General features: G+C 40.3%; 1 protein-coding gene across 10 annotated transcripts in view; it reads left to right on the forward strand.

Annotated features, from left to right (window-relative positions):
- The first annotated feature begins 4,590 nt into the window (after positions 1 to 4,590).
- Positions 4,591 to 17,364, forward strand: part of LOC101410655 (cyclic AMP-dependent transcription factor ATF-7) — an 87,968-nt gene continuing 75,194 nt past the window's right edge. Inside the window, exon 1 of one of the 10 annotated variants that reach the window (XM_058308109.2) lies at positions 4,591 to 4,739. Coding sequence is in view for 2 of the 10 variants with exons in the window: in XM_071218859.1 (XP_071074960.1) it covers positions 4,958 to 5,070 (113 nt within the window). In the remaining 8 variants the exon portion in view is untranslated. Of the gene's footprint in view, positions 4,740 to 4,890; positions 5,071 to 17,364 lie in introns of those variants that run through there. The other 9 variants (XM_071218863.1, XM_058308106.2, XM_071218860.1 and 6 more) reach the window with 9 other exon arrangements.

Below are 17,364 nucleotides of genomic sequence, written 5' to 3' on the forward strand. Positions count from 1 at the left end.
AGGAGACACCAAAGTGATACTTTCTTCCAGAAGTTTGGCATTCTGGAGCTAGCTGTCAGTGATCCTTCGTCCTTAGCTTTTCTATCACCAGACAATGCACTGGCCTCTCCTTCTTTTCTGGGTTCCATTGATTACTGCTTCTGGCTACTCCCTCTGGGCTTTCTGTTTTTCTGTCTCAATTTCATTCTGCTTATAAAGGACTCCAGTAATAGGATTAAGACTCATCCTGATACTTGGTGATGTGAAATGCTTCAGGATCACCCACAGAAGCTTTGAACAACTAGCAAGAACTGGCAGAAACACATTTTTCAAAGCTCCAGGAAACAGTTAAAGGACTGTAACAATAGGACGAGCACTGAATCAAGAAAATGTCTACTTAAAATCAGTAGGATCAGGGAAAACGGACTTGGCCCAGTGGTTAGGGCGTCCGTCTACCACATGGGAGGTCCGCAGTTCAAACCCCGGGCCTCCTTGTCCTGTGTGGAGCTGGCCCATGCGCAGCGCTGATGCGCGCAAGGAGTGCCATGCCATGCAGGGGTGTCCCCCGCGTAGGGGAGCCCCACACGCAAGGAGTGCACCCCATAAGGAGAGCCGCCCAGCGCGAAAGAAAGTGCAGCCTGCCCAGGACTGGCGCCGCCCACACTTCTGGTGCTGCTGACAACAACAGAAGCGGACAAAGAAACAAGACGCAGCAAATAGACACAGAGAACAGACAACCCGGGGGGGGGGGGGGGGGAATTAAATAAATAAATAAATAAATCTTAAAAAAAAAAATCAGTAGGATCTTGTTGGCATGGAGCTGGCCCACACTCCTAGTGCAGATTCCTGGTCCTGGTCCAGATGAAGGAGAGCAACTCTCATGCACACACTGGGACATGTATATCTGAGGGACTCACTGTCCCAGAACGTACCCTGTGTGTAGAAGGCACCTCCCAGAACTCTCCTACAGAACACTGTGATGCCTGGGGCAAGGGATTAACAGGTGTAGGATGTACAGGGTAGTGCATGAGACCATTAAGAAACAGTTTCCTAGGGACAAAGCAACATTCGGAACCAGGTAAATGGGAATTCTTAGGGCTATGCATGCATGCTCATGTCAAGACACAAGCACAGAAAAGAAAAAGCATAAGAATCAGAGAACCTGAAGATAAGACAGTTGAAATCATTCTGAGGATAAAAAAGAATGAATGAAAGTTAAGAGAGCCCAAAGAACCTCTGCCACACCATCAAGTATACCAGTGTATGCATTGTGGGAGTACCAGAAGAAGAGAGAAAGGGGCAGAGAGAATATTCAAAGAAATAATGGCTGAAAACTCTCCAAATTTAACAAAGGAGATAAATGTACACATCCAAGATGCTCAGTGAACTCCAAACAGATAAACCCAAACAGACCTAAAACGTGCCATATTAAGACTAAATAAATGGTTGAATACCAAAGATAAAGAGAAAATTTTGAAAGCCAAAAGAGAGAAGAAACATCACAAGGGAACTTCAATGAGATTAAGTGCCAATTTCTCGTTGGGATCCATAAGGCAAGAAGACAGCAGGAAGACATATTTAAAGAGCTGAGGGAAGTGGATGTGGCTCAGGCAACTGGGCTCCTGCCTACCACCTAGGATGTTGGTGGTTCAGATCCCAGTGCCTCCTAAGGAAGAAGGGAGCTGGCATTATGAGTAGGCACAGCAAGCTGACACAAAAGACTCAAGAAGGAAAAAACATATGAGAGACAACAAAGCAGGAAGCAGAGGTTCCTGTGCCTCCTAAAGAAGACAGCGAGCTGACAGGCAGGTGCAGCAAGCTGATAAAGCAAGATAACGCAACAGAAACATGGGAAGGAAAAACACAATGAGAGACAACAAAGCAGGGAGCAGAGGTGGCTCAAGTAATTAGGCACCTCCTTCCCATGTCAGAGGTCCCATGTTTTTGTCCCCTGTTGCCTTCTAAAAGAAACAAGGAAGATGAACAGACACAGCAAGTGCAAACAAGGGGGTGGGGAAAAAAAATAAAATAAATCTTTAAAGAGCTGAAAGCAAAGAAAACCGCCAATCAAAAAATTCTATATTCGACAAAAGTGTCTTTCAAAAATGAGAGGAGTTAAGACCTTACCAGATAAACAAAACCTGAGGGACTTCATCACCAGACTGGCTAAAAGGAAAAGACATTAGACAATTGACTGAAGCCACATGAAGAAATAAAAGATCTCCAGTAAAGATATGACATGGATAAATATAAATACCTATATTATTGTAGTTTTGACTTATAATTCCACTTTTTGCTTACTACAGTATCTAAATGGCAAATGCATTAAATGTAATGATATTAATAAATCATTAGTCTTAGACCCATAATGAGTAAAGATATAATTTATTTTCAGAACTACATAAAGGTGGTGGGAGTGAGTGGTATAGGAACATAGTATAAGTTATTAAAGTTAAGATGGTATCAAAGCAAACGAGATTGGTATGGATTTAGGATGTTAAACTAAGCACCATGGTAACCATAAAAAAATTTTCAGAAAATATGCAAACTCATAGAGGCAGAAAGTAAAGTACAGGTTATCAGGGGTGGGGCCAGAGTCAACTGGGAGGTAATGCAAAATGAGTGTAGGGTTTCTATTTGGGGTAAAGGGAGTGTTACAGTAATAGATGGTGGTGAATGTGATTAATCCCACTGAATGGTAAGCTTGGGCGGATTTAGGAGGGGAAGATTTATTTTGTATGTAAGTTTCCACAATAAAAAAAGAAAGAAAAAGGAAAAACTAAAGAGATAATGACAATTACATGCTAATTAGGGAGAAAACTGCCTGCAGTCTTCTTACTTTCCAAAGATTGCTTTGAGGATAGAAGAGATCCTAGGCAGGAAATTCAGAAAGCTGAGTAATAGAAAGCTGCAAAAGTAAGTTACCTAAGGGAGTAGATTCCATAGGAAATATCTGGAGTGAGCTCTCCTTATGATTTATTTTAAAGTTTTTTTTTTTTAAGATTTATTTATTTAATCTCCCCTTCCCCCACCCTACTGTTTTTGCTTTCTGTATCCATTTGCTGTGTGATCTTCTGTATCTATTTCTCTTTTTGGTCTTCTTATTTTTTCTCCTCTAGGATTCACCAGGATTCGATCCTAGGGAACTCTGATGTGGAGAGAGGTTCCCTGTTAGTTGCACCACCTCAGTTCCTGGTTTCTGCTGCCCTTTATCTTGACTCTCCCCTTTGTCTCTCTTTTGCTGTGTCATCATCTTGCTGCATGATTCACTTGCAAAGGCACTGGCTCACCTTGCGGGCACTCTCGCTGCAGGGTCACTCAGCTTACCACGTGGGCACTGGCTCACCATGCAGGCACGCTTTCTCTTCTTTTTCACCGGGAGGCCCCAGGGATTGAACCCAGGGATCGAACCCAGGTCCTCCCATACAGTAGGCAGAAGCCCTATCCCTTGAGCCACATCTGCTTTCCTATGATAAAGGTTTGAATACAACCTTTGCACTTTATGTTTACCCCCCCAATCTTCCCAAGGCTGGCTCCTTCTCATAGTTCCAAGTTCTGGTTTAAATGTTACTTCCTTAAAGAGGCCTTCTCTCAATACCAAATATAAAATTACTCCCCCACTCCTAGTCACTTTTTGTCTCATCACCCTGAAGCACTCATCAGTATTTGAAAAATTTGTCTTTACTGGCTGATAAATTCCAACTAGAGCAGGGACTTTGTCTTTCTGTTCAGTCTAAGCCTACAACAGTGCTTTGCATATCTCAAGACCTGTTAAGTATTTAAAATACTTGGTGAATAATAAATACAGTTTACTTTTTTAATCCCCAAGCAGTTTCATATACATTATCTTATTTAATCATTACAAGTCTGTGAGTAAAATGGGATTGCTAGTCCCAAGGTACAGAAGCTCAGAGAATCATCTCACCCAAGGCCATAGGGCTAGTAAATTAAAGAGCTGGGATTGCTTTTTCACCCACTCCTAAGGATTGGGTACTTCAAATTACTTTCCCATTAAGTGATGACTCTGGAGGATAGTATAAACAGTCTGCACATTTTTTCAATAACAAGTCTCCAGTTTCTGGGGTTGAAACCTTGCCACCCTGGCCGCGGTCTCCTCCTAACCCTCTCCCCTCCCCCCATAGTCTCTCTCTCTCACACACACACATACACACAGCAGATTGTGGCCACAGGGTACTCGAAATGACAAGGAGAAAACATGCAACTATTTGCCTCTTTGGGATCCTGAATCCCTCTGTGTACCAGCCTCAGTTCCCTGCCACCCCTCCTCATCCCCACCCCTCGCCTTTTAAAACAGCTTCATCGAGGTATAATCCCCCTTGCTTTTTTTAAAGTGAGCGCCTTTGAGATAATCTCATTCCCTAGAACATTTGCTTCGACTTTTTGGATCTCCACCACTAAAATCACTACAGGAAAGATTCCCTTTCCTTCACCTCCTCCCCCCGCCCCCAAGGTTCCGTAGCAGAACACACCAGACCTGTGTGTACCTTACCCTCTCAGCTCCCCTCCTTAGCCCTTCCCACGGTAAGCCTGGCCCCTTCCTTTCCCCGAGTCCCGCCCCTCGGCCCCTTTCCAACTCCAACCCCCGCGGATCTCGCCCTTCCCCCCAACTCTCGCGAGAGGTGAGCGCGCCTGGCCGGACGAGAGGAAAGTATCTGCACCGCTGAGGGGGGGAAGAAGGAGCTGGATACAGTTCGTAGGATCGAGCGTAGGCTGGCGGGAGGCGACGGAGCTACTAGCGGGTGAGTTCTGTTAATATTAGGTAGTCCATGGTCTGACGGCAGTCTCCCCTTTAACTCTGGCCTGTCCCAGTGTCCCAGACCAGGATATCCCCTCCCAGTCTGTATTGGACGGGGGCGCTGAGGCGGTGGCCGGGCCCTGTCTGAGGAAGAGGGTGGGGAATGGGCCAAAGCTGACCAATAAGAGAAAAGGAAGTTAAGATTGGCGGAGGTGAACGCTAATGGGAGGCTGTTTTTACGTTGCGGAGTGCCGCCTCTCTTTTCTCCCTCCTCCCGCCCCCTTCTTTTGGGGGGGAGGCGGAGCCAGAGGCCTGAAGTGTGGGGAGAACTTGGGGTAAGTAGCTCTGGGGGGGTACAGGGCGTGGCAAGGAGAGGGGAGTTGAATCCTGAGGGAGTGGTAATGAGAGGGTTATGGAATGGGGTCGACTGGGAGAGAGGGGTGGGGTACAACCTACTAAACTAGGTTAATGCTCAGGGCTTCCCGAAGAGTGAAGTGAGGGTCTTGACATTGGAAAGGGCAGGGGTTGATAGGCAGGAGGTAGGGATGAGTAGGACTCTTAGTCAGGTGAAAACATGGCATTGGGTTGGCTAGAAAGATAGGTAGAGTTAAATATTTGAAAATTAGAGTCATGACATGTCGATCGAATTAAAATATCAGACATGGTATCAGAGAAAGTATGGATTTGGAGAAAATAAAGTGCATTTTAGTTTAGGAGGACTTAATAGGGGTGGGCTGAGTAGCCAAAAGGCGTGGCTGTGGAAGGATTTGGGAGTCAGGAAGGGTAGGGGAGGTGAGTGGGAAGGAGGCGGCTGATAAATACAAGTCTTAGCCTAGGTATCAGAAGAAAACTAGGATATTGATTTAGGACTTCTAATGGGATGGCACCCAAACTGGTGGTCAGCCTGCAGAAATGCATGGATGGGGTAGAGAAGGAGAAGAAAAAACCACTTTCATCACTTATACTCTGATTTCCTTTCTCTCTTCCTCTTGCCACACTTCAACTCCTAAACACAGGGATGTGGGTTTGGGACTTAAGCGGTCCAAGATGGAGCCCCATAGGGACTTATATGTTGCTCTGAAATGCTTGTTATGTTCTCTGACTGGGATGTTTTCTACCCGAGGCTCCTCCTACTCAGATTTGTACTTTGCTACCTTCCTAACTTTAAAAGTTAGTTTTCTACTTAACAGAAGATGTTATACTATCTCTGAGAGTCCTGTTATATAAAAATATAGGTTTGTGGGTGTGCAGTTTCCTCAGCAAGTTCACTTGATTCCTAGTGCTTAAAATTTTTGCAGTAGTGTAATTAGTTCTTGAAGAGACATCAATCTTTATAGACATTCTAAACACAGAAAAGTTTACTAAAATGAAGTTTGTTTTGTTAGATGTGGCTTACCTGAACATATTTTTGAAGAGTTGTTAAATGGATGGTTACAGTTGGTTTTAGTTAGCTTATATTTTTTAAAAATATGTAAATAAAATAGAGACATATTTCAGGAAAGTGAATTTTTTTTCAGATTCATCCTTTGCATCCAGACTCAGAAGCTAAAGATGTGTCTTGATATTCTAAGACAAGAGTTGGGGAAATCAAACTGAATTTGTACTTAAATGGAGGATGTAAGGTTGTGGATGCTATTGCGAAATATAACATGTTTGTAAGAAAAGAAGCTGAAGAAAAGTTTGGCAGCTAAACTAAGTAGTCTTACCTGTTTGTTCTTAATTCTGTACAGGACTTTGCCCTTTGTTTGGTAGTTGTGTGTCATTTAATAATGAATTGGAATAATACCACCAGTTATTTAATAACTTATTTACTATTGCATTGAGTTGCTTTACATTCCGTTTCTTCTTTTACTTTTGAGAAACAAAATAATGTCTGAAATACCTGTAAAGAGAAACCAAAGTATTTAGTTTTGTATTCACCTTTGGTATTCAGCAACCATTCGAAGCTTTCTTCCAGGGCTAGGAAGTTGCCCTTACCAACTATCGACTCTTTAGCGTTGCTTACTGAGTTGGGTTGCAGTATTTCACATTAAGATCATTGGACATTCGAAACATCTTCACAGTTTGCATGGCAGCAACACACACACAAATATTCAGTTAGAGAGTAGTCTCTTGTTTTGTTCTTCCATCCAGAACTTGTAATGGCTTTCATTTGGGCACTATTTAATGCAAGACTTTTTTTCTTTTTTCTTGCATGCTAGTGTTACGACTTAGCTGAAAGATTGAGAGTAATAACTGCTCGTCTTTCAACCTGTGGATCAAAATTTACCCCCAGTGGTAGTTTCAGTGTTGTAATTTTGAGGACCTTTGTTTATATGGCTTTTAAATGTTAATGGCTACCTTTATTGTATCTTGTGCCCTTTCCTGTCCCCAAGTCCAACTCAAAATGAAAATTGTTTTTTCAACCAACTCTTTAGCTACTACTTTACTGTTAAGTAGTCTCTGGCTCTGCCTAAACACAGCTGCTGTGAAGTTCTCACAAGTTACTGTTTTGTGCCTGTCAAGTTTTCTCTAGGCTTCAGTGAGAGGGAATCAGTATTACAGCAGCCTCCTCCTATCTGGGTGTGATAAGGAGGAGCTTCTTGCAAGGAAGTTTTAGGTAGAACAAATAGCACAGCCATGCAAATGTCTAATAAAAAGACTGCCCTCTTCTTGAGACTATTTGGCAGGCTGGCATATAATTGTTCCTTGTCCCTTGATAAAGGTATTAAAGTTAAGGTGCAGACATTTTTTCATGGAGAAAAACAAATTTCTTTTATTGGTGGTTTCTCTGAAATTGGTACTGTGATTTTAGAGTTCATGAAAAATTCTTCCGTTTTTCTTTAGAAAGATGTGAAAGAAAATAGTTTTTAAACTTCCCTGACATGTACCCATTTTTAAATATTGCCTTCTCTTAAGAGGCTATTCAGTCTTTTTTGGGAAGTGGGGGAGGAAGGGTGATAAAATATATTCATGAAGTGTGAAAATACATAATATTTGGAACCCCTAATGGGTGGCCTTTTAACTTCTGAATGCTGTAAGGAAGAGGTCTCCACTTAACAGATACCCTGCTCCATTTATGGGGCTCTACTTTTAGAACATTCTTTACATTATGCTGAATGAAGTTTTTAAATTCTGCCCTCAGAAGCCACAATAAAAAACGAAATACTTGTCAGCATGATAGCCCTTGAAATGTTTGATGAGGGGCTCCATTAAGATTTTTCTTTCTGGGGCAAATATCCCAAGTTCTTTCAGCCATCCTTAAATGACATTTTAAATAAATCTCAAGCTCCTCATCAATTTAATTGCCTGAGGTTTTAGCGTTTCTTATCTAGATCTGAATATAACATCCCATATATAATCTGATCAATGCGAAGTACAGCGAGGACTATAGCTTCTTTTTTACTGGACTTTACACCTCTGTTCTTTTTATATTTGTCAAGGTAAAATTCACGTAACACAAAATTAACCATTTTAAAGTTAACAGTGACATTTAATATATTCGCAATGTTGGCAACTACCACCTCTGTCTAGTTCCACAGACACCTGTATTCTTAAAGTCTAAGAGCACATTGATTTGTGCAGTTGATTTTTTTTTTTTAAACACAATTGAGACCTTTACACTTAGCCCTGTAATTGTTATCTTGTTAGTTTTGGCTTATTGTTTTAGCTTGTTAATATTATTCAGCCTCTTGGCCTTTCCTTGTATCATTGTTATCATTGATAAATTTGATAAACTTGACACCTACATTTTCATTTTAGCTTCCTGGTAAAAATGTGTACAGGTAAAGTGGTGGTATACAACATTAGTAGACTGTCATTAGTTTGACATTAATCCATTAATCAACCTTTTAGGTAAAATTCAGTTATGAATCCATCTCCTGTTTTGTAATTTAACCTATATTTTCTGTGAAGTATCAAGATTGACTTTGATAGGTGTCCTGTTGAAGTCTCTGACATATCCCTAAGCTCCCAGGCTAGTAAGGCTGTCAAAAAGAAAAAAAAAAAAAGAAGTTAGAAGCTATTTGCTATTAGTCATCTTATGCTAGTGTTTAAAGATCACTGCATTACTTTTCAGTCATAACCAGTCTACTTTATTCATTTTAGAATCTTCTTGGGAAACTATCTATTTCTCTGGTCTACAATTTCTGGAATTACTTCCCTTTTTCCTTTTTTTTTTTTTGTGATGATTTTTACTCCTATTTCTAAGATTTCTGGTCTGGCTTCCTTTCTATTTTTAAAATAATTATAGAAAGATTAACAGTGTTTTTTCTTAGTTGCCTGTTTTTTCGCCATGAGATGAATTCTGTTTTCGAAACTCTTATAGGAAGAAACTTCATTCCCTGAATGTTCTAAGTTGCAAATTAAAGAACTGACTTCTGCCATATAACCATTGTATTGTAGCTTCCCTTTAATACTGATATCTCCAATTTAGACCTAACTTTTCATTTTTTATTTGGAATAAAAACCTACTATACATCTATATACATATACATAAAATACATGTACTCTCACAAATATATAATTGCCATTTATAATTATAGTTTATCAGTATAGTGGTCTGACTTTGTCAGACTGTAGGTGAAATGGTGCTTCAAACAAGATTGAACATCAGAAGACATCTCTAGGGACTAAAGCCTTTGTGTTTGCAGCCAACAACTTTCCTACATGTTAATTTTAGACCTGACAGTTGAATTTATGTTTGAGCAATTTTATCTGATAAATGCATTTTTAAAAACACCTTCCTCTTTTGGGGTTTTAATTTTTACTTTCATTTTTAAAAAATTGCAAATGTGAATGGAAATGTTTGTACAGATTAAAATAGCATGCTATTAGTTAAGGACAGAATGTATTTTCTTTGGTAATTCTTATTCATCTGAGATTGTTTTGCTATAAATTCTCCTGAAAAGCAGAAGGATGGACTTGATGACCCCTCAAAGTCCTTTACTGTCCAAAAATTCATAGAGGCTTAGACCAAGGAACTTACTATTGAAGAATCAGGAAGAAAAAAAATAGACTATAAGGAAAATTAAATTGAAATGGTTCTAGTGGTCCCAGTGGGAGTGGATAAACAAAAAGTAAGGAGTATAAATGATAAATAATAACTCTTTTGAGCTAAAAACAAAACAAAAAGACAATAGATATTTTGCATTGGGGTCATTTCATGTCTTAAAATATTTTATCCTGACATTCTCTTTTCAGCATTTCCCCTGTGGATACTTTGTGTTGAAAGAATGTTGGATTTTTTTTTTCCTGTTAAATCACAGATCACAGTATTTTGTTTCTTTTCCTTCTCTTGTTTGTTGTTTTGTTTAGAAACTTTTTTTTTTTTTTTTGTCTCTGAATGCTCACTGCCTGTATACAATGAAGCAAAATTCTCTTCAGTTTTGAAGGTAAACATATGATGTATAGCTTCCTAGGAGAGAAAGATGAGTGTTACAATTCAGGCAAGGTTGTATGAAAAGATAAATTTATCTAGCTTTGAGAATTTTGTTGGCAGACATCTAGGAAAGATTCTCAACTAAACAGACACTGAGTTAGTAGTCATATGAAGGATATAAGAACTAAGACTTTAAGAGAACAAAACTGATTACAAGCTCACGACTTCGTTTTGATAGCTTTGTCATCTTTCACTAATAAATTTAATCCTAAATGTTCTCATACATTTGAAGCTAGACTATGTAAGTTTCTTTTTTCTGTTCAACACTGCATTTCTCCTTCATAAATATCAGCTAATGAAGTCTAACTGGAGCCAAGATTTAGCTTAAAAAATCACTTAGTCACTTAGCTTGTGTTTCTGTGGGAACAGTGTTGTTCTACTATAACCCCATCTTCTCACAACAAGCCAATTTGCTTTCTTTTAGTGGAATTACTTACTAATATCTCCTTATCTGGCAGAATGTTTCTTTCTGACATAGTGAACAGAGGAGGTTTATATGCTGTACTGATCAAATTTTATCTGGGGCTTAAAATTTATCATGCAGTTAAAAAAATTACATTTTTTTAGTTTTAAAATTAGAGCACAATCATTCTTTCCAAAATAAGACTATACCTGACTACATTATAAAATCAGGATTATTTATTCAATATAATGTGATTGCTGTAAATGATTTGTGTTGGCACCAAGTTTCTTGCCAATATTTAAGCTTTACCAGTTTGAATAACACCACATTAGTTTTATTTAAACATAGTATTTCTGGTACCAACATTCTCCTGCAGCACTGTTTCCTTTAACTTATTTAAGTTTTGGTCAAGCAGTACTTTGCTAATATTTTACACATCTATGTGGGACTTTTGAGAGTCAATCGGTGAGTATTAGAATACTCCATATAGATCACTTTGTTGCCAATATGTAGGCTGACTTAGAAAATAGACCTCTTTTCTAGAGAACTGAGCCTTTTCATGATTGTCATTGTGGGATTTTACAGTTATATCCTATTCAGGGTTTCATACTGTGGTTTAGTATTCATAGTGGTATTTTTTTTTGTGTTTGTTTTGTTTTGTTTTAGTTGGTACTGGGGATTGAACCCCAGACGTTATACATGTGAAGCAGGTGCTCAGTCACTGAGCTTTTTTCCCACTCCCCGTACTGGTGTTTAATATTAAAGTCCAGCAGCTTTGTTGTTATTTGCAACCTGTTTAAATTAAATCCATTAAAACTTAAAACCAGTCCTTAAAGATCAATGTTTTGGGGTTCATTGCTATTGGTTCATTGTTTTAGGGATCATAATTAATCTGAACATGAGCAGAAGGAAAAAACACTAGTGGTTTTGTTTGACAGACTACCAAGTTACAGGAATTTTTGTGCTTCTAAAATGTCTGTTGAGGCCAAACATAAAGATAGGTATAATGTTCTCTAGTTATTTCTAACTTTGCTTCTTGCTGTCACTTTAGCTAGTTGTTACTTCTTTGTTCTTGCTTTAATAACCTTGCGGGATAACTCAAAATACTTCCTTGAATTCTCCAAAAGCCTAGAGAGCCTTAAAAAAAAGTTCTAATCAAGTAGTTGTCTATATGCTTATATGAAGCTTCTTCTAGCTAGGTTCTAAGCTCTGGCCATGTGTTGCTTAATATCATTCAGCCTAATTCTTCACACACACCAGTCTGTTTTCAGATGTTTGCTACAAAACTATTTGGTCTACTTAAACTGGCTTCTTTCTTTGAAACCTGTCCCTGCATGTCTGAGCCTGATATCCAGAAATTAATTTTAACCTTCTCTTTGATAAATTTAGGGGTGTCTACTATTTGTGTCTTCTCTCTTTTCTTTGGTGGGTGACTTGTTCTTCATTCATATGCATATGTTCCCTCCCTCCCCTGAGATGGCTCCTTCGTCTCTCTGCTCACTGTGTCTGCTCATCTTCTTTAGGAGGCACTAAACCTGGGACTTCTCATGTGGGAGGCAGGCACTCAACTGCTGAGCCACATCTGCTCCCTCTTCTTTCTTTATTATTATTATTATTATTATTTTTTTAAAGATTTATTTATTTATTTAATTTCCCCCCCTCCCCTGGTTGTCTGTTCTTGGTGTCTATTTGCTGCGTCTTGTTTCTTTTGTCCGCTTCTGTTGTCGTCAGCGGCACGGGAAGTGTGGGCGGCGCCATTCCTGGGCAGGCTGCTCTTTCTTTTCACGCTGGGCGGCTCTCCTCACGGGCGCACTCCTTGCGCGTGGGGCTCCCCCACACGGGGGACGCGTGGCACGGCACTCCTTGCGTGCATCAGCGCTGCGCATGGCCAGCTCCACACGGGTCGAGGAGGCCCGGGGTTTGAACCGCGGACCTCCCATATGGTAGACGGACGCCCTAACCACTGGGCCAAAGTCCGTTTCCCTATTATTTTTTTTATTAAGCCCTCTGCGACTTTCTTGCTGTCTGCTCTCTGTGTCCATTCGCTGTGCGTTCTTCTATGTGCCTGTATTTATTTTTATTTATTCCCCCCCTTGCGGCTTGCTTGTTTTCTGCTCTCTGTGTCCATTTGCTGCGTGCTCTTCTGTGTTTTTTTTTTCACTTGTCTCCCTTTTTGTTGGGTCACCTTGCTGAGTCTGCTCTCTGTGGGCTTGGTAGCACTCCGCGGTGCTTGTGGGTCAGCGGCTTTCCACAGTGTACAGGCCAGCCTGCCTTCACAAGGAGACCCCGGGACGTGAACCTAGGGCCTCCCATGTGGTAGACAGGAGCCCAACTGATTGAGCCACAGCCACTTCCCTGTTCTTTATTTTTTATCATGGGAAAATAGGATATTTAGATCAGGTCAGAGTGATATGGTTTATAAGATCCCAGTTTTCCTGCCTTTTGTCTCAGACACCACTTTCCCAGAGGAGCTGACATAGGTAGTTCCTTCTTCATCTGGGGGGTCTATTGGTCCAGGCCATAATAGATCCTGGGGCTCCCTTTTTTTGTGTATTTCTTAAAGCAGTGGGTCTCAAAATTTTTGGTCACACTACCTACTCCTTTATACTTTTAAAAATTATCGAGGAGCAGATGTGGTTCGAGCAGTTGAGCACCCACCTCCCACATGGGAGGTCCAGGGTTTGGTTCCTGGTGCCCCCTAAAGAAGTCAAACAAACAACGAACAGACTGCAGGCAGACATTGAGTAAAAAACAATGAGCATGCAATGAGCAAAAACAAATGAGCAGAGGGTAGATGTGACTCAAGCAGTTGAGTGTCTGCCTCCCACACTGGAGGTCCTGGGTTTGGTTCTCAGTGCCTCCTAAAGAAAAAACAGACAGTGAGCAGACAACAAGCAAAAACAATAAGCAAATAGATGAGGGAGCCACCTGGCGGGGGAGCATTATTGAAGAGTCCAAAGAGTTTTTTTTTTAAAGATTTTATTTTACTTCCTCATTCCCCTCCTTGTTGTTTTGTGCTTACTGTCTGCTCTCTGTCCATTTGCTGTGTCCTGTCTGTGCCTGCTTGTCTTCTCTTTAGGAGGCACTGAACAAAACCTTTCTCCCATGTGAGAAAGAAGTACTCAATTCTTGAGCCATCTCTGCTCCCTGCTTTGTTGTTCTCTCATTGTGTTTCCTCTTTGTGTCTCTTTGTTGCGTCATCTTGTTGCATCAGCTCACCACGCTAGCCTGTCACACCAGCTTGCTGTCTTGTTCGTCTTCTCTAGGAGGCACAGGAACTGGACCCAGGACCTCTCAAGTGGAAGGAGTTCAATCACTTGAGCTACATCTGCTTCCCCAAAGAGCTTTTGTGTGTGTAGTTTATACCTATTGATACTTAGCATATTAGAAATCAAAATTGAGAAATTAAATAATACTTGTTTTAAATTTATTTTAAAATAGCAGTAAACTCATTACATGTTAACATAAATAACATTTTTATGGAAAATATTTCTAAAATAAAGAATTATGGAGAAGAGCTACAAATTTTTTTTTTTTTAAGATTTATTTATTTTTATTTATTTATTTCTCTCCCCTCCCCCCGCCCCAGTTCTCTGTTCTCTGTGTCTATTTGTCCACTTTTGTTGCTGTCAGCGGCACGGGAATCTGTGTCTCTTTTTTTGTTGCGTCATCTTGTGTCAGCTCTCCGTGTGTGCAGCACCATTCCTGGGCAAGCTGCACTTTCTTTCGCGCTGGGCTGCTTTCCTTACGGGGCACACTCTTCGCGCTTGGGGCTCCCCTACCGGGGGACACCCCTGCGTGGCAGGGCACTCTTTGCGTGCATGAGCATTGTGCGTGGGCCAGCTCCACACGGGTCAAGGAGGCCCGGGGTTTGAACCGCAGACCTCCCATGTGGTAGACGGACACCCTAACCACTGGGCCAAGTCTCCTTCCCTACAAATCTTTTTGATGTCTGGCATAACAGAAAACAGATTCTCATATCTGCTTCTGCTTTCAGTCTGTTGTGATATGTTGTTTTGGTTGAGGTATATGAAGAAAACCTAGTCTTACACAGATATGTAATAGGAAAAGGAAGTGGTATTTAATAGCCTTTTTAGATAATTGTGGATATCCTTCAATATTACACCAGAATCCCAAAAGTGATAGTTTCTTCAAAGTTAGCTGTAGTGTGTGGAACCTGAAACCACATTTGTGAACTTTTAGTGCTCTGTTATGTTAAAATCCATTGGTGTACCTAGCTCTTTGACTTTGTGTGATTTTGACCCCATTAGTTCTCTGAAAGTATCTCAAGGGTCTTTAAGGATCCCCAGATCCCACTTTGAGAACTGGTATCTTATGATACCAAACTTGAAAAATAGAGTTTTCTATTTGGAAAGAATATAAGCTCCTGAGCCATCTTTGCACTTCTCAAATGATGGTCCACTGACCCTTCTATCAGAATTACTTAGTTTTTAAAAATATAGATTCCTGGCTTCAATAACAAGAGAATCTACATGGCACAGGAATCTGTATTTTTACAAAGTATCCAGGTGAATATGCTAAAGTTTGAGAACTACTGAACTAGCTTAATTAATGGTCTAAGGGTACCTTATTTATTAAGGTTTTTTATTTTTTAATTTATTTCTCCCCCCTCTCGTTGTTTGCACTTGCTGCCTAATCTCTGTGTCTGTTTGTTGTGTGCTCTCTTTGTCTGCCCATCTTCTTTTTAGGAGGCACTGGGAATGGAACTTGGGACCTTCCTTGTGGGAATGAGACACCCAATTCCTTGAGCCACATTTACTCCCTGCTTGTTGTGTCTCTATTGTGTTTCCTCATTGTCTCTCCTTGTTGTGTCATCTTGTTGCATCAGCTAGCCACGCCAGCCCATTGCATCAATTTGCTGTCTTATTCCTTGTCTTTAGGAGGCACCAGGAACCAAACCCAGGACTTCCTATGTGGTAGGTGGGTGCCCAACTGCTTGAGCCACATCTGCTTTCCTACCTTATTTTATTATTATTTTTTAAAGATTTATTATTTTTTAAAGATTTATTATTTTTTAATTTCTACCCCACCCTTGTTTACACTCGCTTTCTCCTCTCTGTGTGCTCATCTCCTTACGTGCTGTGTTTGCTTATCCTTTTTTTTTTTTTTTTTTAAGGAGGCACTGGGAACTGAACCTGGGGCCTCCCATGTGGGAGGGAGGCACCCAATCACTTGAGCTACCTCCCATTCCTACTTGTTGTGTCTCTCATTGTGTTTCCTTGTTTCTTCAGCTCACTGTGTCAGTCCATGGCGTCAGCTCACTGTCTTGCTTGTCTTCTTTAGGATACACCAGGAATTGAACCTGGGACCTCCCATATGGGAGGCAGGTGCCCATTGCTTGAGCCTACCTTATTTTTCTTTTCTTTTTTTGCTCTCTCATGTTTCTTCATTTTTTTGTGGTTTTTTCTTAACTTATTTTTAAGGAAACTTTATTTCTAAAAATTGAAGTCACACAAGAAGAAACTAGGACTTGAATAATCACTTTATAAAAGTACTTATTAAAAGAACAAAAAAACATGAAAAATAAGAGTATTCATTAAAGATTAATGTAAATTCTGGTATTTGTCAAAATTTGAATATCTTAATTGACCATATATTTTGATTAATGAACATTATCACATGTACAAGGAGTTGGCAAATTTTTTCCATAAAGGGCAGATAATGAATATGTTAGGTTTTGCAGCCATAAGGGTCCTATTGTAGCTACTCAATTCTGCTACTGTAGCACATAAGATAATATGTAAACGGGGTAAGTGGATTTGGCCCAAGGAGTACGATGTCGGCCTACCACATGGGAGGTCCAAGGTTCAAACCCAGGGCCTCCTGACCCATGTGATGAGCTGGCCCACGTGCACTGCTGATGTGTGCAAGGATGCCATGCCATGCGTGGGTGTCCCCCACATAGGGGAGCCCCACGTGCAAGGAGTGAGCCCCATAAGGAGAGCCGCCCAGCGCGAAAAAAGTGCAGCCTGCCCAGGAATGGTGCTGCACACACGGAGGGCTGACACAGCAAGATGATGCAACAAAATGAGACACAGATTCTGGGTGCTGCTGACAAGAATACAAGTGGACACAGAAGAACACACAGCGAATGGACACAGAGCAGACAACTTGGGGAGGGTTGGGGAAGGAGAGAGAAATAAAAAATAAATCTTTAAAAAAAAATGTAAATGAATGAGCATGGCTGTGTTCCAATAAAACTTTATTTATGGAAACAATTTGAATTTCATTTGATTTTCTCATATCATAAATATTCTTGATTTTTTTCAAACACTTAAAAATTTTAAAACTGTTCTTAGCTTGTGGGCTAAACAAAAACAGGTAGAGGCTGGTTTTGGCTTGTGGGCCAACCCTTGATAGATATTGTAACCTGATTGCTAATTTAAACAGAATATAATAAAATCTACTTAATGTTGAAATTGCAAACATTATATAATTCTCCTAGACAAAAATGATACTCAAAGAACTTGTAGTCCGTCAAAGTCGTGTTTCTGGACATTCTTTTATGTAAGAAGCATAGAAGAAGCACCTGTTGTGCTAAACTGTTAGAAATGCATTAGATTTTAAGTAGTTATCCAATATGAAGTTGCCATACAACTTTCAGGAGTTATAAAAGGAAGTCATGTTCATTTTTGTATCTTGTTTGCTGTAGGAGAGATCAGGTAACTAGGAGTCAGATCAACTTCAGCCTCTTGACTCTTTTGCCTTTTTCGTAACTCTTGTTTCCCAGTCAGTTAGTAAAGTGCTTTACAAAAACCCTGATATAAAACGATCAGGCTAATTAGT

This window comes from Dasypus novemcinctus, chromosome 12 (genome assembly GCF_030445035.2).
Source record: "Dasypus novemcinctus isolate mDasNov1 chromosome 12, mDasNov1.1.hap2, whole genome shotgun sequence".
Classification (NCBI taxonomy): Eukaryota; Metazoa; Chordata; class Mammalia; order Cingulata; family Dasypodidae; genus Dasypus; species Dasypus novemcinctus.